Source organism: Diadema antillarum, unplaced genomic scaffold (assembly GCF_040938485.1).
Source record: "Diadema antillarum isolate AM-2024a unplaced genomic scaffold, OU_Dant_1.0 seq00000519_RagTag, whole genome shotgun sequence".
NCBI lineage: Eukaryota > Metazoa > Echinodermata > Echinoidea > Diadematoida > Diadematidae > Diadema > Diadema antillarum.
This window is the reverse complement of record NW_027271471.1, coordinates 179,428-205,408: the sequence shown is the minus strand read 5'-3', so window position 1 is coordinate 205,408 and position 25,981 is coordinate 179,428. Positions and strand designations below refer to the sequence as shown.

At 35.4% G+C, this 25,981-nt stretch overlaps 1 protein-coding gene across 1 annotated transcript; it reads right to left on the bottom strand.

The window, feature by feature from the left end:
- Nucleotides 1–1,153: 1,153 nt before the first annotated feature.
- On the bottom strand, nucleotides 1,154–21,603 carry LOC139734256 (CD151 antigen-like). The gene is made up of 9 exons (XM_071645051.1): nucleotides 21,533–21,603; nucleotides 12,979–13,072; nucleotides 10,306–10,497; nucleotides 9,024–9,098; nucleotides 8,236–8,334; nucleotides 7,123–7,287; nucleotides 6,176–6,259; nucleotides 4,228–4,305; nucleotides 1,154–3,020 (listed from the first exon to the last, which is right to left on the bottom strand). The coding sequence occupies exons 2-8, from the start codon at nucleotides 13,042–13,044 to the stop codon at nucleotides 4,243–4,245; spliced, it is 744 nt and encodes a 247-aa protein (XP_071501152.1). The 5' UTR covers nucleotides 13,045–13,072; nucleotides 21,533–21,603; the 3' UTR covers nucleotides 1,154–3,020; nucleotides 4,228–4,242.
- Nucleotides 21,604–25,981: the final 4,378 nt, after the last annotated feature.

Sequence of the window (25,981 nt, the reverse complement as noted above, 5' to 3'; positions counted from 1 at the left end):
GAAGACTTTGATAGTAATACATATTGTAAAGCCCATTCTTTGGTTGAGTTGGATCAGGTTTACCTGCATGCCTGGGATGTATGTGTGTGTGTGTGTGTGTTTGTGTGTGTGTGTGTTTGTGTGTGTGTGTGTGTGCACCTCTTTTCTTGGGAACCACTAATACCTTATTTTGATTTTCAACAAAGACATACTGTCGACTGCTATCGGTGCATTTTCTAACTTCATTAAATTCAGAGATTTTTAGGTGGCTTCTATACGTTTAGACAGTTTCTCTCTTCTATTTTTTTTTTCTTTTCAATAATGTTTGGTCTCTATCAATGTTATTACCTATGCGAATGCAATTTGTGTGTGTGTGTGTTTGGGGGGGGGGGTGATCTTGATGAATGAATGAATTTCACAGCAGGGCGGTATACATTTTGTACGTGGCTCAGTCGGTATCGTTTCTGCCTCGCAGTCATCGGATGGCTCAGTTTCGGACGCGGGATCAAATGACAGTGAGTCTATTATAGCAATGCTGTGTGTTACCTTGCCGTCCTCACCTGTCAAGGGCGGATCCAGAAATTCCGTAAAGAGGAGGGAGCGCACGCCGCCCCCCCCCCATTTTTTTCTTTTTATTTCTTTCGTTTTAACAGAAAATAAAGGGGGCACGCGGCCGATGGCCCCCGCATGAATCCGCCACTGCTCATAGAGGCAAAACACTTTAACCCTTTATGTCCCAATGAGTCAAGAATGTGACAAAATTCAATTTCACCCACTTACCTGGATGTGGGCAGGGTTAATGTGGTATACAGAGGGTTAGATGGAGGTCCGTATATTGTGTGAGAGAGTCACAACCCACGCACTTAAATTATCCCGTTTCATTTATTCATTCGCCGTAAAAGAGCGGGATGATATACGATATGAAGTGGTCCACTTCAAGTACATACAACTGGAACCTATCATTACACCTGCTATTTGTGCAGCTAAACATGGACTATCGAGCCATTTTGCCAGGAAATTTTGATTTTGATGGAAAGGGAAGAAATAAACAAAAAGCACCACCACCAACAACAACAACAACAATGACTCATCTAAATATCGTCACCTCATTAAATGAAGACATGGGGGTACAGCAACCAGAGGGCAAACATGAAAGTTTGTCTGATTACCCATTCTTTATTCCTTTTTTTCTCTCTTGTTGATATCAATAAAAAAGGATAATTTACAGTCATCATATTTTGCATTCAAATGGGGACAAAATCAAGTGGTTTCATTACATATGCCAGATTCCTTTTATTCAAAGAAATACTTGTATACATAAGGTATAATTGAAATGAAAAAAAAATTGAGTGTAAATATCACGTGTTGTATACTTACATACCTAATACATGTGCAATGTTAACGTAAAATTTGAATGTACACGTGATTAGACGAAGATATATTGCAATTTAAGAACAAGAAGAGCAGAGCCTTTGTACACACATTTATCGAGCAGAAAGTTATTTCTGCTCTTTAATTTGGTTATTTGATCTTGTTTTCTCTTGTGCATAAGTTTTTTTTTTTTCGTGTAGATGATGTCCATGACGTTGCGATGTAGCCCTACATACGATTCATACGTTTAGTTATTAGGTAAACATTTATGCACACGACTGCGTCCTTAAGTGTGAAAACCTGTATAGAATGCCTTCCTTAAACTCCATGATACTAAAACGAAATGAAATAGAAAAGATGAATTAAACGCAATGTATAACTTGTATGCTAAATCAGATTCTCATATGGAATATAGAACACACAAAATTGAACATCTTAAGCAGGCGAACATTCAAAACAAACACATTTTGATAAGAATTTGGGGAGTTATTAAAGTGACACAAACATGAGGTCATGTTTTTTCTCGCCCAGTTTGAGATATGTAATGAACAGGAAACACTTTAATAACTCCCCTACGTATGGCATGATTTTATTCATTAATTTTAAACGTTTGCCACAAAGAGCATAATGAGAGAAGAAACATGTGAAGAGTTTGTTTGCAAAAACCGATAAGTCCATTTTTGAAGATTTTGAAGTACGGTCTCTGTCATAAAGTACAAAATAATACCTTTTAAATGATATATTGCTCACTACCCCATAAAGGTATACATTTTTGAAGTTATGGTCAAAAGAAGCAAGAAAATTCTTATTGTTCTCTTTATTTTTCTTGACCTTTAATCGAAAATATCTCCATTTGGCAAATATGGACTTATCGATTTTTGCGAACGAACTCTTCATGTGGACTCCATTAAATTTGAAGACTTGACCGCAAAAGGAGTTAAACGCCATTTTTGAACATTTTATGATAAGCCCATCATCAGATAGAACAAAATAAATCCTTTCCAGTGATACCTCACTGAAATGTTTCATAACAAAGATACGATGTATTCTTAAAATTAACATTAAGAATGTACAATAGGTTCATATTATCTTCTACTATTTTCAGGAGCTTTAATCGCAAATATCTTAAATCAACAAGAATGGAGTTAAGTCTTTTTGCGATCAAATTCTTCATTTGTTCGGATATTTTGTTTCTTCTTGCGAGGATAATGATTGCTAAAAAATGTAACGATAAAGAATTGTTAAAAACAACAACAAAACCCCTGTTACTATAATATGGTCAACGGTAGTGACGTCACCGTGGCGATGTTACGGTCTTGGTCAGGTGCACCTATAGTTCACCGATGTCACTTGATTTATCTGTTAATCTACGCCTAAAATATGTGTTCAAAATTATCTAAGTGCATATGGTGTCATATTGGATAAAATGTCGAAGGGCAGTATTTCTTTTTACAATTTTCTAAAAATATATATCGTTTTTTTAAATCGCAGACTCGTAAGAGTGAGCACACTGTCAAAAAGGAGGTTTTTAGCTGGATTTCTGTATACGTGGCGTGCAGTGCGATGAGGGTGGCATTGCCGTGCGAGTTTTACACCCCAGGAAGTTCTCCTCAATAGTCCTTATCGCCGACTGCACTGATCACACAACACGTGGCCCACAGAGTCAACACCTGTGTACAGAAGCAGTAACCGATTTTCATGTAATTATAATGATACCGTATGTCCCCCAAAAAATTACAACGGTACCCTCCGCAACGATAACTTAAAAAAAGGTGAATCAATCCAAACACAATTTCAGGGTATGAAACTATAACTCATTGCCCACATCTTACAGAAAACCCCATTCAATTTGCTTCAGTGGTCAAAGAGTAATGAGGATTTTTGTACAGCATGTCAGGAATCCCTTCCCTCCAAGTTCTGTCCATTGTGTTCACACATTAATATGCAGTTCCAAGAGCATCCCAGTGCTAAACTTGGAAGAATCAGACTCATGACATGCTTTACAACAACCCACATTTTTCTGTGACCGCTTAACCAAACTGAATGGGGTTTTCTGCAAAAATAGAGCTAAGGTGTTATATTTTCAGACCCTGAAGTAGCATTTAATTTGAATTGAATTGAATTGAATTTAGACGGTTTAATCATATTGGGTGTTACCAAAGCAAAAATCCGATTGTAATTTTTTTAGGGGGACAAAGTAGATGAATATCCTGCGCTATCAATATGCATGTATGTACGTATACTTGTATACATACACATTTTATGTAAGTATGCGTATATGTATAAACACGCTATACATGTTACATTATTGTATACAGAACACATACTATACCCATACATATATTCATTGAAAAAACCAACATTTTATTAAGACGTAATGTTCGTTATAGAGCACATAAATAGTAATTATTTTTGTTGAAATCTTCACAGTTTAATAAGAAATCAAAAGGTTACTGACGCATGCTTGTCCAAAATTCTGTTGTCTTCGAAGTATCCCTCATCCTCATTTAATTGCCTCTTATTTGACGAGAGTATGCATTTACTTGCCAACAGTCACATTAATGGCTTCATAACCGTTTTGAGACAATTTTGCATTTTCAAAAAAAAGGGAAAACATGAAAAATTTTGGTTTTTGCAGTGGCTTGTAGGATGAAGCAAATAATGATTTAAAAAGATATATCTATAGAAGACAAATAGTTGTAGTGCTCAGGGTAACGAAAACAGCTTAGCTACAGTAGATATGAACGTCCCGTGCACGTGCAGTGGCGCACAAGGCTTACCGATGACAAGCCTTTAAAGCACTGAGAGCGCTTTCCATATCACACGTTTACAAAACATCAAGGACATGCACGGGTAAAATCACGACGTGTAACATGCCTTATTGCTCCACGTTTATGCGTATTCGCCCTTCTCAATTCCACTAATAACACAGCATGTAAACACCATCGTAAGAATCTGCGTATGAGAAAGAGAGAGAGAGAGAGAAAGACGAGGCGAAAGAAAATGGAAAAGAATGGACTAAAATGAATCCAAATGTTGCAGTGCAAGAAAATGCCAAGGGTGCGGAATGTATTGTCTACGGGTTAATAAGAAAATAAGAGATTTATAATATTTTTCTATACTCTCAAGATTCTATTACTTTTTCTTTCCATCATGTCAGTGTTTCGTATACACCATCCACATCAAGACCTACAGACGCCTTTAAACTGAAAGAAGATGACTTACAGCTGACTGATAAATTCAACAAAGCTCGTGTTAGATTTTGGTGAGAGTATACATTTATTTTTACAAATTTTGTCTGTCACTGTAGACTTACATTGCTCAGGTCTGTCGGCACAAACGCTTTTCAATCTTGTTTAACTGAACCTTTAACATTAGAAATATCTTAATATCAATTGTTTCTTTTTTTTAAATAATAACAATGAAAAAATGACAAAGTTGATGATTTCAAGTTACGTGCTGTATACGACTAACAACAGAACAAAAAAGTAATGACACAATATATTGTCACAGTCATCATCCATAATATTGGTTATAGGAAAAGTAATATTCTAAAATGATTGGTGTTATTCACAGAAATAGGATCAGAACAATTTAATATTAACATATTAACGATGCAAATTAGAGAAAATAGGGGGAAGTTGGATATAATAATAAAGACAGGGTTCATGTGAGAAAGGTGAAGCAAACATGATCATAATGAAAATCAGCTATGGGGAAAAACTTGGGTCCGATGTCTTAAATAGCAAGGGGGGGGTGGGGGATTGCGCCTCAGTGTATACAGGTAAGTGCTGGAGTTAAAAGGAGTATCCTCAGAAATACACATGAAATGTAACACTGCAAAATATATATTGCATGTAAACATAAAGAACCTGAATTATCGTGGAAGTCATGTGTTTAAGAATGAGAATCGATAATGAGGAGCAATATGAGTACTGTTTAACATTAAGCGTCATGCAGAAATAAATGAAGAAATTGTTCGCAAAAGCCGATAAGTCCATATTTGCCAAATGGAGATATTTGCGATTAAAGGTCAAGAAAAATAAAGAGAATAATAAAAAAAAATTTGCTTCTTTTGACCATGATAACTTCAAAAATGTACCTTTATAATATGTAGTGACCAATATATCATTTAAAAGGTATTATTTTGTACTTTATGACAGGGACCGTACTTCAAAATCTTCAAAAATGGACTCATCGGTTTTTGCGAACAAACCCTTCAAATGTATGGTTTTCTCCTGCAGATGAAGAAAAAAGCAACAACAATAATCAACCAAAATTGTGAGAAAGTTCCTATCAATAGAATCCCACAGGAATCGATCGACTATTTTTGGATATCAAAGTTAAAGAAATGTACAGAAACACGGAAGCAGGGTGATGTTACTAATGCTTTCGATTTGTGCCTTTTTGCAGAAACTTTGTATGTAATTCTCGGAAGGGAAGATTTCCCTATATAGATACTTGAAAGCAATAGGTAAAATGGTAGAAGTTAAATGACAATAATATAACAAGATAAGATAATGTCAACGTTTTTCATATTCTTTCACACTATCTGATGTCAAAGAAAACATATCAATACAAATTATATAGAAATCACATCTTTGTTCAATTTGTGTGTTGAAAAAAAGGAATGGCGCCGTCATGTTATGCTGTTGATTTACGTAAAGTAGCCAATGAGCTGCGACGGCGTTAACAGACATTCTACATGTCAAAAGTTTGAAAACTTGAATATCTCCACCTCCACTTCCCCACCCTCCTTCCCCTTCCCCTCCCCCTCCTCTTGAGCTGGTGTAACTAAAACCACTTTGGCTGGTATCATGCTTACCTCAAACACAAGAAGAGCCAGACAAACCGCTCCAATGATCAGATAGTTATCCTGGATAGTGTCTACGGAGGCTGCGACGCAACCCTAAGTGAGAATCGTAAGGATAGCAACGACAAGGAAAAAGAAGAAATCAGATTAGATTGCAATAAGTAATTATTTAACTTGACATATTCATGCCGATATGAATACACTTTATTTTGTACATGTATTATCTACAAGCTTTAGTTTCATCCACTAGATACATTATATGTCTGTTTAAATATAATAAACATTGTATGGTACATGGTATATACGCATAACCCCCCCCCCCCCCCCAAAAAAAAAAAGAAAAAAAAAGGAAGAAAAACAAATCCAAATTCACAAGAGTCATTTTGGGAAAACTGAGACATTTTGTGTCTGGTGTATGTTTGAATGTTGCTGTTGTTTTGTCATCCACTTTTTGACCCCCTTAAACCTATCGTGACATTTTTCATTTTTTAACAAGTAAGTAAGCACAATTTCAGGGTGAAATGACTATCTCCGTTCAACCATCAGATAACAGCTACTTCAAAACCTATACAGTTTATTGAAAGAACAAATGGCATCATATACATTTTGTTTCCACGCAACATTTTAACACCACAAGTTGTGTGAACATAGAGGGAGTCGTTGTAGTTGAGAAAGCTCCCTAAAGATGGAGCAAGAAGTGCGAAAATGTACTGCTCAATTATGGTTTGGGGGGGGGGGGGGGTGAACAATGAGATCATTAAACAATGGCTGTTCAACATTCACCAGAAACAGAAAATGACTTTTGCAACTCTTTTTCTAAAGTGTCCATGTTTCTTCAATGTGTGCACATCTATGTATGACTCATTTCCATAATGATTAATAGTTCCACACTCTCCTAATCACATGCTCTTTTTTCAATTCTTCAGTCTGCATGATGCTGCCTAACAATGGTTACGTACCTCTTGATAGACCTGAGATGGATTGTCGGGTACACCTTTGGTGCCACTTTGGCAGGCTGCTATGTTGTTTTGGTCGACGCAACACGACGTCGGTACGGCCAGGTTCGAAGCGAAGTTCGTCGCGTACTTGTAATCTTCGTAGCTAGTAGCTCCACAGCAATCAAACTTTCGTAAGAGAAATGTTTATGCATCAACTATTGCAAGAGGTATTCTCAACGATTTATGGCATAATTTTTGTGTACTTTTTTTTTCTTCTTTTTTAAGAGTGGGGCACCATGCCTGTGAATTCTACATTCACTCTGAAAATAACAGTTAGATGCAACAATGTTGAAATCATATAAATACAGAATGGCACAGCTGCCTAAGATAAATACATATAGTTGATATTTCAATTGATAGTTATCAATATTTTAAGCGCATTTATCTTCTAAACGTTGGCATCACGTACTGATACCTCTGATGAGTCACATGCAAGATCTGTAAAGGAAATAACAGTTATTCAACAATATATATTGTTCATTAACAGACCAGACAATGGTAAAATGGCTACCATCATCACAAATCACCTATATTTCAGTGGTGTGTAAGGTATAGGCCTATTCTAAACATAATTGTCATGATTATACTCGAGACGGCAAACAAGGTCAACAGGTATCGATTACTCACTAATTCCAAAATAGAATGTCATTATGACTGAAAGTGTCGTAAATGACGGTGCACTTGGCCTATAACGTCACCAGTACCAGCAACTTTCAGAGTGCATGGTTTTTCGTCAAAATGTGTGGTTCAGTCTATTTTTGGTTAGTCAATCAGATCATAATATATCACATATTACATTTGCTGACTCACTAATATTGACCAAGTAGCATATCAGACAAATGTCTTCAACCACTTCCACAGATTTCCTTCGGGGTTCATGGAAATAACAGCAGGGCTTTGTCGTGTTTGTAGTTTGCTGTAGTAAACAACAGTTTCTCTTCGAATTCAGCATGACGGGTTAATGTAAACCAAAGAGATTTTCCCCAGTGGGGAGGAGAAAAATCTTTGATGTAAGCCCTCTGTTTATCAGTCCCAGCATGCAGTGCGCAACGTTTTATGACGTCATTCGCTTACCAGTTCTTGCACTCCATCCACGGACTCTGTGGCAGCATCAGTCTCGCCGTAAGTGTTATTGATGGTGTAGGTCATACCTTCCAACATGCTTTGTTCCAACTAGGAGAAAAATTTGATTTGATTTGCTTTTATTGATTGCTTTCTGTTTCATCGTAAGACATAACAAAATGACTCAGCATAAGAAAATAATCACGTGAACACAATCTTGTGGGTACAAAGACAATGCAAAAAAAAAGAAGAAGTTAAGCGATGGATACTGCATCACAATAGCTAAAGCAGGCCTTGATTTGCTTTTCTCTCTTTTTAAAATAATATGTCATCATTATGTATCCAAATAATTTGCTAGCAATGAAAACTAGAACTTCCTGTAAAACAACGGTACCATGTACACAACGATATGTTCGCTCTTCCCGATTTCGTTTTAAAGATGGTCATTCAAGCATACGTATCAAAGTCCAATCTAAATGCTCAGAGTCATTTTGATGTTGATGGTAACTATTCTGAAATAATTGGATCAAGCGATGGTAAACAAATACAGAATGAAGTTTATTGAAAACCATAATCTAACTTCTTTAAAATCCTTTGATACATATACTGAAATCAGAGAGAAATAACTATATCATGATTATTTCAGAATATTGCCCGATACCATGCACTACCAGCAATGAATCAAGTATGATAGTGAATATTAGTCATGAAGAACCACCTTTAGCCATATAATGTATATTTGCCCAAAGCAGTTCCGATGTAGACAATTCTTTACAAAATGACTGGATGGGGGATTTTACCTCATCATCGTAGACAAACGCGAGAACTCCAGCGGTGATTTCCATGCAGATGATCAGGATCATGAAGAAGAAATACTGTAATTAAAGCAAAAAGAAAAAAAAAACTGTAGTCAAACATTCAATAAAGAAACAATACGCGTCCAAACATTCATTCATTCATTCATTCATTTTTCATTTCCAACAAAAACATATAAATATATTACAAAAATTGAATACAGTGCATAAATTTCATCATACAAAGTAAAGGATAAATTTACAGAAAACTTGTAGGTGTAGGAAAATGTTGGAAATGGGGAGGAATGCTAAAAAGCTGAGCTTGTAGGCTGCATTCCCCCCACACGTAATACAAGAAATCAGATGATCGATAGACTGATAAGCATTGAAAATGGATGAAACAAAGAAACTAAGACAAAAAGACCTATGACCTAACTTATCCGAAACAAAAACCCTGAACGAATCCCTACACTAAGTCGCTGTCATGCCGGAAAAGAAAGGAGACCCGCATAATGCATACTTACATATTCATACACACACACACACACACACACACATACACACACAAACAGGCACATCGGTAGATATGGACTGATCAATCCCGTCTGCTGGGTGAATAATAGCGATTCTGGTGTGATTTCTAAACTGATTACATTATATTTAATCATTATTATGAAAGATTCAAAAAAACTTAATTCGAACTGAATTTCGGGTGTCTTATCTATCCAATCCTTATTATTTTTGATTTCTATTACACTCTAACATGACTATCATAAGCATTTTCAATATATATTTTATTCAATTACAATACAAAAATAAGTGTGAATATGTCTAGTTCTTGTTTGCAGAAGGACCATGAATTATACCTGTTAGAATCAAGTTGTAGATGTTGTAGATTTGTATACATGACTCCGTCCGTGTGATGTTTTACAGTTATTCGTGTTAATGAGAGACCTACTTCTGTTTTCTTCATTGCTAATGGGAGCTGCTTTGGCCATGTTTTATCGGAAAATTAACGGATTTTAACATAATATATTATTGACCAGAAATGTGTATTCCTGAAAGAATATCTATAAATCTAACTTTTTTCTTAATGTTTAATGAAACACACACACACACAAGCACGCACACACACACACACACACACGTTTAATTCGTGTACGTTTTATAATAACGTGTTGAATGTTTGATAAAACGTACGCACACATACAACACACACACACACACACACACACACAACAACAACAACAACAACAACAACGATGCCGCATTCGCGGCGCCAACGTACCGTTTTCAGCAGACATGTTCCTTCTTTGACGGCGCCGCAGCAGCCACAGAAGCCGATGATGAAGATAAAGCACCCTACACCTATCGTCGTACCCGTGACTATAAGGATGGTGTCCTCCGAAAAGAGATCCGTGTAGTCCTGTTGCTTTGCGGTGATCCACGACCCAATGGAGATCAGGATAATTCCCGCCGCCTGTTATAATAAAGTCGTTGCGTTGATAAAATTTTTGATATATCATAAATTATAGATACTTTTTCTTCTTTTTTCGGTGATATGTGAAGGGAGATTCTCGATAAAAATTTCTGAAAAAGACAAGGCTGCACACTGTAACTTTTCTCTGGTGACCCATTCGAGACACCAAAATATGTAAATTTGAAATTTTGATGGCGGCAAAAAAAAAACAAACAAACAAACAAACAAACAAAACATTGTCCCTGAAAAATGGGAACGTAACAATCCATTAGGATCTCAGTTTCAAGATCAGGCCACCACTTTTTTGAAATGTGGTGGCCCAACATCAGTATTAGCGGTCCTGGGCCAGCGGGCCTCAGTCCGCTAATGCCGAGCCCTGGATAAGATAAGGAAATTCACTACAACAAAAAATTAAGATCAGTTGGTGGTACTTATATTCAAAAGAACACATAACAACAATAACAACAAGAATAGTCCATACTTTCTTATCCATAGGTTTCTAATGTCACTATGGTCTTGGACCAATTTATTTATTTTTTTGATTGGCCTTTGACAAGTTGGATTTATATTAAACGGTGCTTTCGGTTGCATATATTAAGGGATTTCTCACTAGTAAGACGAATTTAAGTAATTTCTGTTTATCATTAGAAATCGAGTAAAAACAAGATACCTAATTTCAGTGCTCCATGAACGTGTTATCCTTTCACCATGTTCACCTTACGTTCACTTATGTCTAGTTTGCGGTTGTTGTTGTTGGTTTTTTTTTTTTTTTTTTGTTATGCATGATAATGATTATTTCCTTTTGTGATGTATAAGTAGGCCTAGGAAACACCAACTGTGATACAAAGGAATTGACATGGAATCCTAATTTACAATGGCACAGCTATGAAAGTCTCAGTGATTGCCGGGACATGAACATTTCGTTCGTCGTATATTGACTCGAGTTGGGCCATTTGCATCAAAAGATATAATCGATTACAAATTCCCTTATACCACACAGGCTGCCATAAACTTACCATACAAATCAACTATATTATAATCAATTATATCTCTTGATAAAACATGGTCCCGGACTATGTTTGTAATCAGGCTGTATAGCATGTTAGCACATAAAGCCAGCTCGTATTCATATTCATCGAATTGTTGACAAGGAATGTTTGTGGACGCCGTCAGTATTTAAAGCAGAGAGAAAACTGGGCACATTGTCACTTTATGCATGATTTTCAAATCTCTTCATATCCATTTTTTAAGGTTTTTTTTTTTGCACCCTAATGCTCTTCCTTAATGTTATGAAAAAAGTTTGCTTATCAGGATGTGACAAGCTGCAGAACAAAGAACACACTTGTAAAATAAGACTTGTGGTTCGAAATCAAACTTGGCAGTACGAGGACAAATTGTATAGGGGTGATTAGAAAAAGTTAGCAGTTGCAGTATCATTTGTACACTATTTCTTTTCTAAGTCTTCTAGGGCTAATGGTGCCTGTTCAACAGTAAACAATAAATTTGAACCTAAGCTTGTGCTATTTCCATTCTGCCTTTGATAGCAGAATTGAAAAAGCTATCCCTGTAAATGCAGTTATATGATTCTGTTTTGCCTTGTGTTTCCATTAGGTTTTTGAAATAATCTTCAGGGTTTTTCACTCTTTCTTTTATTGGTTTGAGTCGGTGTATACCGATGCAGACAAGCTATCTAACCTCGCGATATAACATTAAAGGGGCCCTGAAATCCAAATGCATGTTGATTTGTGTTGATTTATGATACCTCAGCATCACTTTTGCGGTGAAACGAATCTAGAAAGAATTCATATATTTTTAACGATTTTTTTCTTCTATTTCTCTTAAGATTACTTGGGAACGCCGTCAAAAAATCTGTTCAAACCGATATTCTTGAGATGACCTCATCTGTCAATCGTTGCTAAAATACTGAAATATATCTATATTTATATACATACTGAAACAAAAGACATTTGAATGCACCTTCCCCTCGACTCAGGATAACTAGCATGTTCCCATGCCATGTCTTTTGTTAGTCACATTAATATCACAAAAACATGCAAGTTATGCTGAGTCGAGAGGAAGGTGCATTCCAATGTCTTTTGTTAAACATTTCAGTACTTTAGCAATGATTGACAGATGAGGCAATCTCAAGAACATTGGTTTGGAAGGATTATTATTTTTTTTTTTGTGGGCGTTCTCAAGTAATCTGAAGAAAAATGGAAGACAAAATCGTTAAAAATATATGGAATGTTTCTAGATATTCGTTTCTCCGCAAAAGTAATGTTGACGGTATCATAAATCAACACAAATCAACATGCATTTGGATTTCAGGGCCCCTTTAATTGTGTTAGTTCAAGTTGCATCTCAGTAAGTTGTCATTGTCAGTATTTTATGATGTCATTATCTACTTGCAGAAATACCGTAATAACCCATGAAAAGTTAATATCTCGAAAATGACTTTGATAAGCAAAGTATAAGACTTACCCACACACAAAAGTTTAGAATAAATAGAATGAGCTTGGCGATCTTTGGTCCACAGCCGGCTACCATTTTGATTTTGTTGTTCCAAGGTGCTGGTCTGCAAAAGAAGCCACGAAGATAATAATGATTTTGTAGGGCCAAGAGAGCATTCACGAATCTTGAGCAATGCTACTAGCTTTACGTCACACCTGCTATCTACAGTGTCTAATCCTCTTACGATCACACAGTCTTTCAATGTTTATATTTAGATAGTTGTCAATATCATCATGACAACCGCACCCTCCATAATTGTTACGTCATCATTCCTAAGTAAATTCTAATCGACATATTACTACGCTCATACGAGAAGTTTCCGTCATGTGATACTAGTATGCCATTCACGAATTTGGCCACAAGGAAGACGACGTTTGATTTACGCATTTGATTTGAGTATATTGTCTTGACTTTTATGTTGCCAAGAAACTCACATCAAACATTTTGAATGAATACTTTTTATTACTGAAGAATGTGGATCAGTATATAACAGCAAGTTTATTGTCCCTCAATAGTTACTTGAATGACTTCAGAAAATAAGTGATACGCACTAATAAAGATGTATAAGGTTACCACTTACAGAGTATAAGTAAATCTATACAATCTGTATATATGTATATATATATATATATATATATATATACATATAGATACATGTATACATATATACATATAAGTATATATTATGTACAAATATACAAGAATTATATACACATACATTCACATATACATTTATATAATTGTATAGTGCCTTCCTGAAATTACATCAAATTTCATACAATTTTTTTTTTTCTGGAGGCGCACACAGTCCGTTATCAATTACTGTATCACTGTATCACATTGTTTCTTCATCTTCTTCTTCTTTTGTGACTGTAATTTTGGTTTTGCATTGTCCTAATGTTATTGCGTTTTCTAGTCTTTTTGTATGAATACCACCAGTGCGCTTAGAAACACCAGTAAAGCGCCATATAAATGCAATTATTATTACTATTATTATTGTTATTAGAATATCATCCAAGAACTAACAAAGAGAGCCGAATTGTCTGTGCTTCAGGTAGGTCTACGTATGTATATCTAGCAAATCAAGTTTGTATGCACACACACACACACACACACACACTGTCATATATATATATATACAGTAGATATATATATATATATATATATATATATATATGATATATATATAATTATATAACTATTTATACTCTAATGATGATGCGCACGTGATAAAACTATGCTTGACTACCTCTTGCAGATAGGACAGCAGTGTGTGTGTCCGTGGCGATATTATGTAACACAAGAGACCAATGATGCCCTGCCCTCTGTTAGGGACATTTCTGTCGCATTACGTCATAATAAACGCTCTGCCAGAACCTAAATTTTGGGGTCATCGCACTGTTAATCATTAACAGCGATTCAAGGCTTTGATTCTAACTCCAAGAGTGATGCACATTACTAATCACCTATCAGATAAGCTTGGGTGGAGGGGGAAAATGCTCGGACTTTTCGCAAGTTTTATCTCACTATACACCCAGGCAACGCCTGCCCTCTTAGCGGCAAATTTTGAATTGTCGTACAGTACATGCAAATCCACCTCAAATAGCAAAAAACAACAACAACAACAACAACAAAATAACAAAATAAAATAAATCTAAGTGGGTGACATCGATATATGTAATCATAATCAGATAATATTGATCTTATACCAACAGGCGATAAACATGATGGATATTTTCAGTCCGTCTATAGAATCTATAGTAATCCATTCCACATTTTCAGCAATGTTCTCTTTGATATCTTTCCCGAACTCGTATCATTATACAAAATGCTCTTTTTTATATCAGAAAAGGTGAACATAATGGTAGTATATTATGTTGCATATTTGAATGTAGGGATCTTTTCTGCAATCTTTATTCGGTATACAGTTGCGCATTTAAAGGTCTTGTTACCTTTGGCAGCAGTGATTTAAAAAAAAAAAATGTTCAAGATATCACATTAAGTTTGAATCATATGAGTAGGTCAGTTGTATCTCAAAACGTCCTGCCATCTCAGAATTTTGCAATAGAACCTAAAAATAAGGGGATATCCCTATTTCTCTCAATAAACGTAACTGTAGACGGTTTAATCTGGAAACATTGTTATTATAACCATTATTCGCATTTTGTACATTCAACAATGCTTAACATTGATTATACTGTTCAGTTTTTTTCATTGGTTGTTTCTGTCCCTAAATCACATTCCGGAACTGTTTTGAAGCATTAATGTTGGATTTTTTTTTTTTAATTTCATCTGCAAATGGTAAATTATGCCTTTAGACTCTATTGTTCACATCGACTGCGCAGAGAGCATAGTTTCGAAAACGTGTGGTCATGTTCTGACAAAATGAATTATTTGTCTTAATATGATCGAAATTTCAAACAGGCAGTTGTCTAAACGAAACTCTTTTGAACACTGAGAAAACATTCGCGTGTTCGTCGGATATATCAAATTACCACATATTAAACATCCAGAATTCACTTGAAACAACAATGACAACAAACAGAAATCAAAACGAGATAATTTTTCAAACCTACCCTAATGGTATTCATGCTTAATTGTTTTAAAGACAATTAGTCAGTAAGCAATCAAAGTGAATACATTTCAGTAATCGAAATTACGTAATATGTTTTGTACACAAACCTTTTTCTTTCATGAACATGTACTCATATCAGTAGGAAATACATTTGGGTTCAAGATAATACCTTGCCATGTGCCCTTAAGATATCAACAGTGTGTCCTGTATAGTCAATTTAATGTAAATTTGTATACTTATTTTGTCAGCAAATGTCATACACACTCAGCAAAAAAGAAAAAGAAAATAAACACTTTTTCGAGTTCATATTTTTTTTTGTAACAAATTCTGAAAACAAAAATAACTGTATCATATATCATATTGAAGATTATTTAATTGGCTATCAACCTAGTTTGTCAATATCAAGGGAAATTTTCACGCATGAGTGAACACATTCATTTTTGTCCTGTAAGACACAAATGTAAAAATTGCAAAAATTTACATGTTCTCTTACGTTTGAAAATGCCCTTCAAGATAGCAATGATAACAAAAGACCAATTTAACACAATGAGAGACATGAGTGAAACAGCAAAAGTAAGTTTCCGTTCTCTTTGTCAAAAGTGGGAAACTAAATTTTATATCAACTCAAACATGACATAGAGAGTAATGTCACAAAGATGATTAAATAAACAGAATATCTTTATTTGATTCTTTTGATTTTGACAGTAATTTAAGAATTCATGAGGCAAATTCAAGAACGAAATATTATCTGCAATTTTCCTTTTTATATTTATTAATATTGCTTTTTCCTACTATTACTTTATTATTACATTATCTTCCATTGTTCTTAGCCTTTATTGGTCTTTTGGGCTTCAAAGATAAAGATCACTGATTTATTTTTGCAACTTAATTCATGTTCCTTGTTGTGTTAAATTTGTCTTTTGTTCTTATTGTTAAATGGAAGAGCACTTACGCATGAATGACAACTTGTTAATTTTTGCAATTTTTAGTTTTGTGCCTTGGAATAGAAAAAATGGTGTTCACTCAAAGTTTCACTTTTTATTGACCTACCAGGTTAATAGCCAATTAAATTACCTTTCAAATGGTAATCAATGCTTCAATTCTTACTCAAATATTCTATGAGAAATATAAACTTGAAAAAGTGTTCACTTTCTTTTTTTAGCTGAGCATGTATGTATATATATAATATATATATATATATATATATATATATATATATATAATAGTATAATATTTTAGTAACTAAATTCTGTCAACAAATGAAGCGAACGCAGCCCTTCGTTTACATCAATTTCACCAATTCATTGTGCAGAAATGCTGCATCATGAATGGAACTTGAAATACTGATTGGATAGTATTGTTTTCAGGCTTCGTTTTGATTTTTTTCATCTTTAAGGTTAAAAATGAAACAAAAACATATACTGCATTGTATGCTAATGAAGATCTTAGATTTGCGATTAGAACTGAATGAAAAAACAACAACTGAATATCTGATCAATGTATACCATAGTCAATGTTCCCCATATCGCGACAGCATTATCAGCATGAACTACAATGTATTTTGTAAAAAAAGGTTTACCATCAATATGAAGACATTTTGTTCAGAGGTATCTTCAAAACGTGTTATAGGATCATATTCAAAATGTTAAATGCTTGGATGTTGATTTATCCAAAATGATTATGAGCATTTCTATCATGCTCAGTCAGCTAACGTTGCTAGTTTGTTCATTTGCTGTTGGTAAAGGTTTATTAAATGAACCAACACCAGTGCTAAACTTTGTGTTTAAAGGGTTAAGTTACCCACATAATATGAGATCTACATGTACACAGCGCTATGGATGCCCTTCCCAATTTCGTTGCCAAAAGTGCGCAGTGATCCATGAACTTAAAATTTTCGTTCGTAGTAATCATCACAGGTCCACACCCTTCGTGATTACGTAATCGCGAGATAACGATCATAGCAGTCATCTGGATCCTGTTTTCCTAATGGATTATCGACGTAGGCCAATTAACATTGCACGTTAATTAATAACCAGCTTTTCGGAATGTACATCGATACGTTCAACCATAACTTTACTGCTGTCCAACGCAATGATATACAAAGATGCATCTCCAGCACTACTCTACAGCGACGCAATCTATCGGAACAAGGAGCATGCAATGCTATATACTATTAAATGTGAAGTACAGGGACAATACGCGCAAAACTTGATAACTTCATATTGTTATTTTTTTAGTAGAACTCCACAAATGGAGTTTTTAACAAAGACAACACTGTGACTGTAAATTTCAAATACTGTATAATACAAACATGTATATAATATGTATATGCATGTATGTATGTATGTATATGCACATATTTATATGGGTGCGCCTTCCTTACAACAACATTTCTTCTTCAAATTCAAGAATTTCTTCCGTCGAGATGTTTTCATTGCAACTGATTGACAAATTGCCCTACATCGACGTAAATAAACACTGAATTGATCAGTGTTTTAGTAGTGGCCATGATAAAAAATCATGGGCGTACATACTCGAGCAGGATTCGAACCTACGACCTCCTGACCACCGGACAGGCGTCATCTCCACTAGACCACCGAGCTTTCGCCCGAAAGCAAGTGTTGGTTCTAATCCTTATAGCATGCAGCGGGTACTGCTTTGTTATTCAAATTCAAGAATTTCTTCCGTCGAGATGTTTTCATTGCAACTGATTGACAAATTGCCCTACATCGACGTAAATAAGCACTGAATTGATCAATCAACTGAATTTGTCAATCAGTTGCAATGAAAACATCTCGACGGAAGAAATTCTTGAATTTGAATAACAAAGCAGTACCCGCTGCATGCTATAAGGATTAGAACCAACACTTGCTTTCGGGCGAAAGCTCGGTGGTCTAGTGGAGATGACGCCTGTCCGGTGGTCAGGAGGTCGTAGGTTCGAATCCTGCTCGAGTATGTACGCCCATGATTTTTTATCATGGCCACTACTAAAACACTGATCAATTCAGTGCTTATTTACGTCGATGTAGGGCAATTTGTCAATCAGTTGCAACATTTCTTCTCTTTGTACTGTAGATCTGCACTTTTCCTACTGTTGTCGATTAGTTACAAACTACATTTCAATACGTTTGTTAAAGTATCATGCCTACAGCAATTATGAGTAACATTTTGATGGATGATACACATGACAATATGTCATTTACATACGTAATTGATTAGATTGCCCCATGACCGTTGATGAAGTAGGCCTACCTCAGCCCGGCATGAGCACCAAATGAGATCACAGTCTTAAAATTTAGAGACAGGGCCTTTTTGTGTGTAGTACCTTTGCCCTTTCTGAAGTGGCAAAGATTCGTTTAAATAAGATCATAATTGGTAGAGTTTATTGAAATCCAAACAACACAATGTCCAAATCATAAATATAGTATAGGAACTAATAGAGATCAAGTAGGAGTTTTTCGTTTACACCAAAGTTACGTTTGCTGAGCAATGTATTAATTCGCCAACTTGATCCTGTAGCAAAATTTAAGAACTCTTGCTTCAAAATGGATGAATCAACAGGCCTGTGACGTATACAACAAAAATATATATTGAGTCATCAGTCAATATTTGTTTGCTGCTTTCATCTGGTTAATATTTAACACGGCTGCATTGGTGACAGATAGATCTAAAACTTACTACATAATACCATTGAAAGTTGTGAAGAATCCTTACAGAAAACAGTTTACAATATAAGGTTCTTATCTAGGCTTGTTTTGGAAAGTATATGGAAAACTCTGCGATGGATATGAAGACTTGATTATCTAACTTCCATGGGGAAAAAATATTGCACCTAATGAAATATTAAGTAAAGATCTGACCATGATGCTGACGGCGCTTTATGATTTATCCAGATGTGTGTGCTTGTGGCTTACACTGTTATGAAACGTTCTTTTAATAATTGTTTTCTCCTTCACACCTCTTTTATTCTATACTGGTGAAATGTTTCTTTAAAAATGCATATGTATTAGGCTCTAATTATATAATCTAATGTATATGTTCATATATATACCATACATACATACAACTCCGTTATTGATAAAGGCAGTTGGGTTTTATTCCTATTTCAAAAACAAGACTTGCAAAAACGGTAATTGGAGTCTTGTGAAGGATATTATCATGATCATTATCATTTAAAAATATGCACATTGTATTGCAACTCATGACATGTACTGTCTCATGCAAATATAAATACTTTGACAATTCAATTTTTCTTTACGAATGTCAAATGAGGTTTTGGCCTTTCGCCGTCTGCTCCATCTCACTCTTTATTTAAGTAATTTTGAAAATGGACTCGTATTTCTCTCAAATCGGCAACGCAGTCATGATGGCAGGGTTTTTCAACGCCTGTCATGGCACAGGTTTAATACACTGACAGCGCCAACGATGCACTGCCGTATTACCCGCAAACTGTAGCCACTGAAACGCGATATACAGCAATACTCGCCCTTACAGCGCAAAGCATGTAGAGGGAGAGTTTTCCTAAAGTAATCTGATAATGCAATCACACTTGCCACGCGCTATTTGCACTCTGTCATCACATAATGGTACACGGTTGACAGTACAATTTGGTCGCCATGACGACAGTGTTTATGCTGATACGGACAGCATCATATTCAAATATCCACACAAAATAATGTATGTAGGCTCCTTTTGTTTGTATGTACAATGTATGTAATATAATGATTTGGTATAAAATTCATTTTATGTACATACATAGTCTTGAATACGTATATAAAACGATGGTACAGATGACGATGATGAATATGATTCACTGTAGATTTGAAAACGCTCTTGATAATATTTCAAATTTTATTTGGCAGTAACCAAGGTGTACATCTGGAACCTATATAGTGGAAACCAAACAGTTTGATTAGGAACGGCCCCTCTTTGTCAATTTGGACACTGTTTGCACGGCATAGAAACAACGCCCTATGACCACACCAACTGACTCTGATAACCACTCCTAGCAATAAAATTATTAGAAATGAATGTGTTCTATGATACCGACAGTTGTTTATGTAACAATAGTTGTGTACTGAGCCGACAATGCATGAGCATCCGTTAATGTACCCAAATTTAATTTTTTCTTGTCGTCGTGTCTGTGTCGTAGGACATACTAATAATTCTTCCTTTTATTGTCCCTTATTTTGTTACTCTGTGTAAGAGTATCTGACATTCATATTCACACTGGCTTATTAGAGGAATACATTATTAGAAATCACTTGTGATGGTCTCTCCATTTCCCGAAAGATATCAACTCAGTTTGAAGTAATTGATTGTTGAGAATTTATCAAATTCTTCTGACCATAATATCAGTTTTCTTATTCTGTTGGATAGTAGAATATCAAGTTGATTTTCTTTAAAGATTGCGGGAATATCGTGCGTTCTTAATTGTATTGCCGCATTAGACTCTATACTGCATGCTATTGAAGCCGAATAGTGACCATTCGAGCACAATCCATCCCAATAAACTATGTGCCAACATTCCTAATTATGTTGGCATTGGACTGTCGCAATAAATGTGATCTGTCAATATTCGCAACAAGGTAAAAGGTAAATTCTACTGAAAGAGAACAGCTGACCTCGGGAAATTTTGTTTCAAAATCTCAGATTTGATAGGTATAGATCGGATAAATAGCTACCATAACAACAGCAACACTCATTATACGATCATGACTAATAAATGTCATCAATAATGTCTATTAGGGCAGTCGATTCGGCATGAAAATATGCAGAGATTAAACTAAAGCTTTCAATGAAGCAGTAGCACTACCTAAAGCTTTATACCTACATGTATAACGTAAAAAGTATTATTCGTATCTGAATTCCCTATAAAACGTCGATATACAATGGACAATAATTGTCGGAGCGAGAATGCTACCCCTAGAAAGAAGGCAATGATGTTACCTTGAATAGGATAGGAAGACGGTTGATTCAGGGAGAAGATACTGAGTCAAACTGTGTGGTGCGTGTACCCTCCAGCGTCGGTAATGGTGCCAAAATAGAAACGGAGTTTTCTTATATACGACCGATTAACGCCATGGAGATACAATGCTGGCTCGTAAGAATAGCGCCAAATACGCAAAAACACTGTTACGGTATCGGTGCATGCGCAGTGTGAACTAAAGTATTTTCCATCGTGCAGGTATGATGTGGGTGTTTGTCAATGTAGACTTACGTAATAATGATAAATGTCGAAAAAATTTCTTGCCCATGGGAGGAGTAAGCCGACTAATGAGTATCCTTACAGGACATAGAGATCTGACCAGGGGATAAAAATCTTGATCGCTCTTATACTTTGCATTTGTGAAAACGAGATTTTTTTTTCTACTTGTATTGTCCAGCATAAAAAATGAATCAGATATGTTCACAGAGAATGTAATCCTAAAGTCCTTTAGCAGAATACAATGATAACCATATTCTATTGGTAAAAAACAATTTAAACAAACAAACACACACACACACACACACACACACACACACCTTCTCTTCCCTAATCTTAGGAATGATCAACTATTTGATGAAATAAAGCTTAGACATCAAGGTAAGCAATCTTATTTACGTGAAGAAAAACAACCAGATGGACGTTGGATAATCGTCGCGTGGAGTGTAGGAATGTATGCTTTCATTCAAGTCAAAACATGCTCCTGATAAAGATGGAAGTGAATGTAAAAAATGTTGTTTGAAATACACATGTATGTGAACATCTTCAAGTTTGTGTGTTTTCTAAGTTTGAAAATGGGAGTGTTGTTATCTAAGTTGTTGGACTGTGAGCATTCTTAAAGGTACTGCTTACTATTGGGAGCAGTGATCTAAAATATTCGAGGTATGTTGCATATACCAAGGTCAGTTGTATCATAAAACATCCTACTACATGTATAATCTTGTATTAAAGTCAAAGATATCAATATTTTCTCCGCTAAATCATAACTGTAGATGGTTTAGTCCAGAAATATCTTCATTATAACTTTTGTTCACTTTTTGTATATCTAACAATACTTAAAGTAGATACCATTACAGATTCACTTTTGACATTGGTTGTTACTATCCCTAACTCACATTTTAAAACTATTTTGAAGAAACAAAGCAGTTTTTTCTTCTGCAAATAGTAAATAATGCTTTTAATTGCTTTCTTTCGTAGTATAGTTACAAGAGTGCTTCGATCTTTGTTTTGCAGCAGATCCCACAATCAATATTTTGCACTAGATCAGATAAGGGGAATAAAGGTGTTACATAACATAAAAGAGAGACATCGATATCAAATCTTTCAATTTGTAAGCCTACTATAATTATATACCAATTTAGTTATTGAATTAGATACATCGTCGACATGATCATGCTAAGTCATATTGGCGTTTACAGTCAAGCCGAAAAATTCAAATGAAAATTTCCGATTAAGGGATGTACCATTTTCATAATGTTGCGATTTATGATTGAAGCATAAGAATGTTGAACATTCGTGAAATCATTTATGTTAAATGAAAGCTTATTAGATTCAAGCCATAACCGACTTTTGCTTTGAATGTATAGAATTGATCGTTGTGGTAAAAACATCAATATCTTTATGTGAATATAAACATTGGTCTAATCCGTATTGTTTATTATATGTCAGGTATTCTTCAAACCATGCCAAAGATGTGCCTCGTATACTCCGTATGACGGTGTATGAGTTGATGGATCAAAAAGGGGTGGTGGATCGCATCAAATGCCTTGCTAAGGTCTTTAAAGACTACAACACAATGACAGCATTACACAAAAGCCTGCAGTAAGCTAAAGTCTCGTATAAGTATAGTTACACACACACACACACACACACACACATACACACACACACACTTTGTATCAGTTTGCAGAGAGATTTAAGTGTAAATGGAAAAGTGCGTTTACTTAAAACTGTTGCACTTTCAACGTTGAATTACTATCTAAATATCTTTATATAAATCGTTCGAAAATGGTTTTTCTCAGAAATACACAACATATGCTTTGAATTTATCTAGATTGAGAAATATTGCATCACATGGAATATAATGTTAAAGAATTTTAGAGATGGGCTTTATTAAGAATGATTTATTTCATTTCAGTAAAGCACATTATAAAGGGTTATGCGGATAAAAAGAATTCACATGATGGGACTTTTTTCATGGCTGATAATACAGACGTCGAACCAAACTCTTGAACCCTTTAAACAATTTGAAAATATTCCCCTCCCAGTCCATACCCCGCTGGGAGGGGTCACGCTGATGCACACACACACACACACACACGCGCGCGCGCGCGCGCGCGCGCGCACGCACGCACACACAAATAAAGAAAAAAATCCGTCGGAGATTGGAAATCAATATATTCCAATTCAAAATTAATTATTTTTTCAACAGAACACAAATCAATGTAATACTGCAAGTACATAGATGAGGTAACGATGCAAAGTAGTCAATATCGTCCAATATCGTTCTTATAAAGCAAATACGGTATAGCCCAAACAATGCAAAGTATTAAGTTAAAGACATGTTCAGGGAAAATGGAGGGGCCAACTAAAAAGCATTGCGTGTAAAGTGCGAGTCACGAACACGGCGAAAGGAATGCAATTAAATAGAATTAGGAATTAATTCGCATAATATATACAGATATAGCCACAAGAAAACATATTGAAGACAGGATAAAGCTGAAAAATTGAAAAAACATAAGAAAACTTTGAAACAATAGGTTGTATTACTTCAAGCTTTTTGTGAATAAATGTAACAACGCGGGCATTTGTTCCTTTCTAACATTAAAATATATTGGTTTCTATTGATCTTATCTACATTTCAAACCATGCATTATAGCAAATTGATAAACTTGTGAGCACACCAGGCAACGATAAAACAATTCAAAATTAAACTTACAAGATCCACTTGGATTAAATGGGGGGGGGGGGGGGAGGGGTAATATCGAAACGACGTCCCAGCGCACGTATTGTTACAAGTCCGGTTTCTCACCTTCAATTTGTTTGTATTTTTAGTGAAGGAATCAAATGCATTGATATTGTCTATCGATGTAAATGGTGAAGAAATTGCCAAAGGAATAAAATCAAAGTGAAATGTATTATGATAGGCATCTTTGTCGCTTTTTGTAGATTTATAATGCTTGCCGTTATGACTATGCGCTATGTGTTTTATAAAAATCCAGACCGCAACACACCTGGAACATCAGGACTCATATACTCTAGCTACAATGTACAAAGGTGCCAGTGCGATTTCAAGACTTCTGCAAGTAGGCCTCTGGAGTTGACCTTGCCGGCAATACAACAGACAAAGAATGTATGTTTTTCAGGGTCGCCTTCTCGATTTATGGACTAGATGCAAAATTCATCCGGTGATCAAGCAGACCATTTCCGTTTTGTTTGTCAGTCATTTTATTTTGATACCAGACACTAGAGAGTATTACGGATTGGAGGGAAGTAATGGTGGCACAACATGTCACACATTCTGACATCGAAAGAAATCACCACCATCAATGATATCAAACTTAAATTAACAAAAAACTTTATTCTTCCCTCGCCTTAAACGGCATCGTCCCAGTCTCGATCCATCTTTTCCCATCGTGTGCCACTTTGTACAAATGCATATTCATGACAAGAGGCATAACTTTTGAAAAAGGACTCGAACCGCAAGGCTCGAGATTGAGGGTCAGCTGCTTAAAGGACACCTTCATAGACATGTGGGTTGAGTGAATGCAGCAATATTAGTAAAACACATCAGTGAGAGTTTGAGGAAAATCGGACAATCCATTCAAAAGTTATGAATTTTCGAAGTTCCCGCTCAATCACGGCTGGATGAGAAGACTACTATAGCTTGTGATATCACATGTGTACAACGATATAAAGAAAGAATAAAGAAAATTCAACATATTTGCACTTTTCTCATAACAAGAGAACATTTGACTTCTCTTACCAGAAGGCAGGGGGATTACCTTTAACGTACGTCAGTGACAAGTCGAAGAAATGTGCACTTTATCCAAAAAGTACAGTTTTGTGAAATTCTCCTTCTATTTTCCTTACATCGTTATACGCATGTGACATCATACACCGAAGTAGTCTTCTTTTCCAGCAATGACTGCGCAGATACGTTAAAATTTCATAACTTTGGAATGGATTGTCGGATTTTCCCCAAACTTTCACTGATGTGTTCTACTAATATTGTTGCATTCACTCAATCCCCATGTATGTGAAAGTAGACTTGTCTTTTAATTCATCGTTACCACGAGTTACCACGTTGAAGGCAATCAAAGTCGATCTAAAAGTATACACATTAATACTCTTCTCACGCATATACTTCTATTTTATTTCTTTCCTATTCCTAGCTTTATACCACGATAAAT

Excerpts from the sequence above, each read along its gene's own strand:
- LOC139734256 (XM_071645051.1), bottom strand. The coding sequence starts at position 13,044 with ATGGTAGCCGGCTGTGGACCAAAGATCGCCAAGCTCATTCTATTTATT. Across the intron at positions 10,498-12,978 it reads TTCTAAACTTTTGTGTGTGG|GCGGCGGGAATTATCCTGAT; the intron begins GTAAGTCTTATA and ends TTATTATAACAG. Across the intron at positions 4,306-6,175 it reads TGGCTCTTCTTGTGTTTGAG|ATTCTTACGATGGTGTTTAC; the intron begins GTAAGCATGATA and ends TCTCATACGCAG.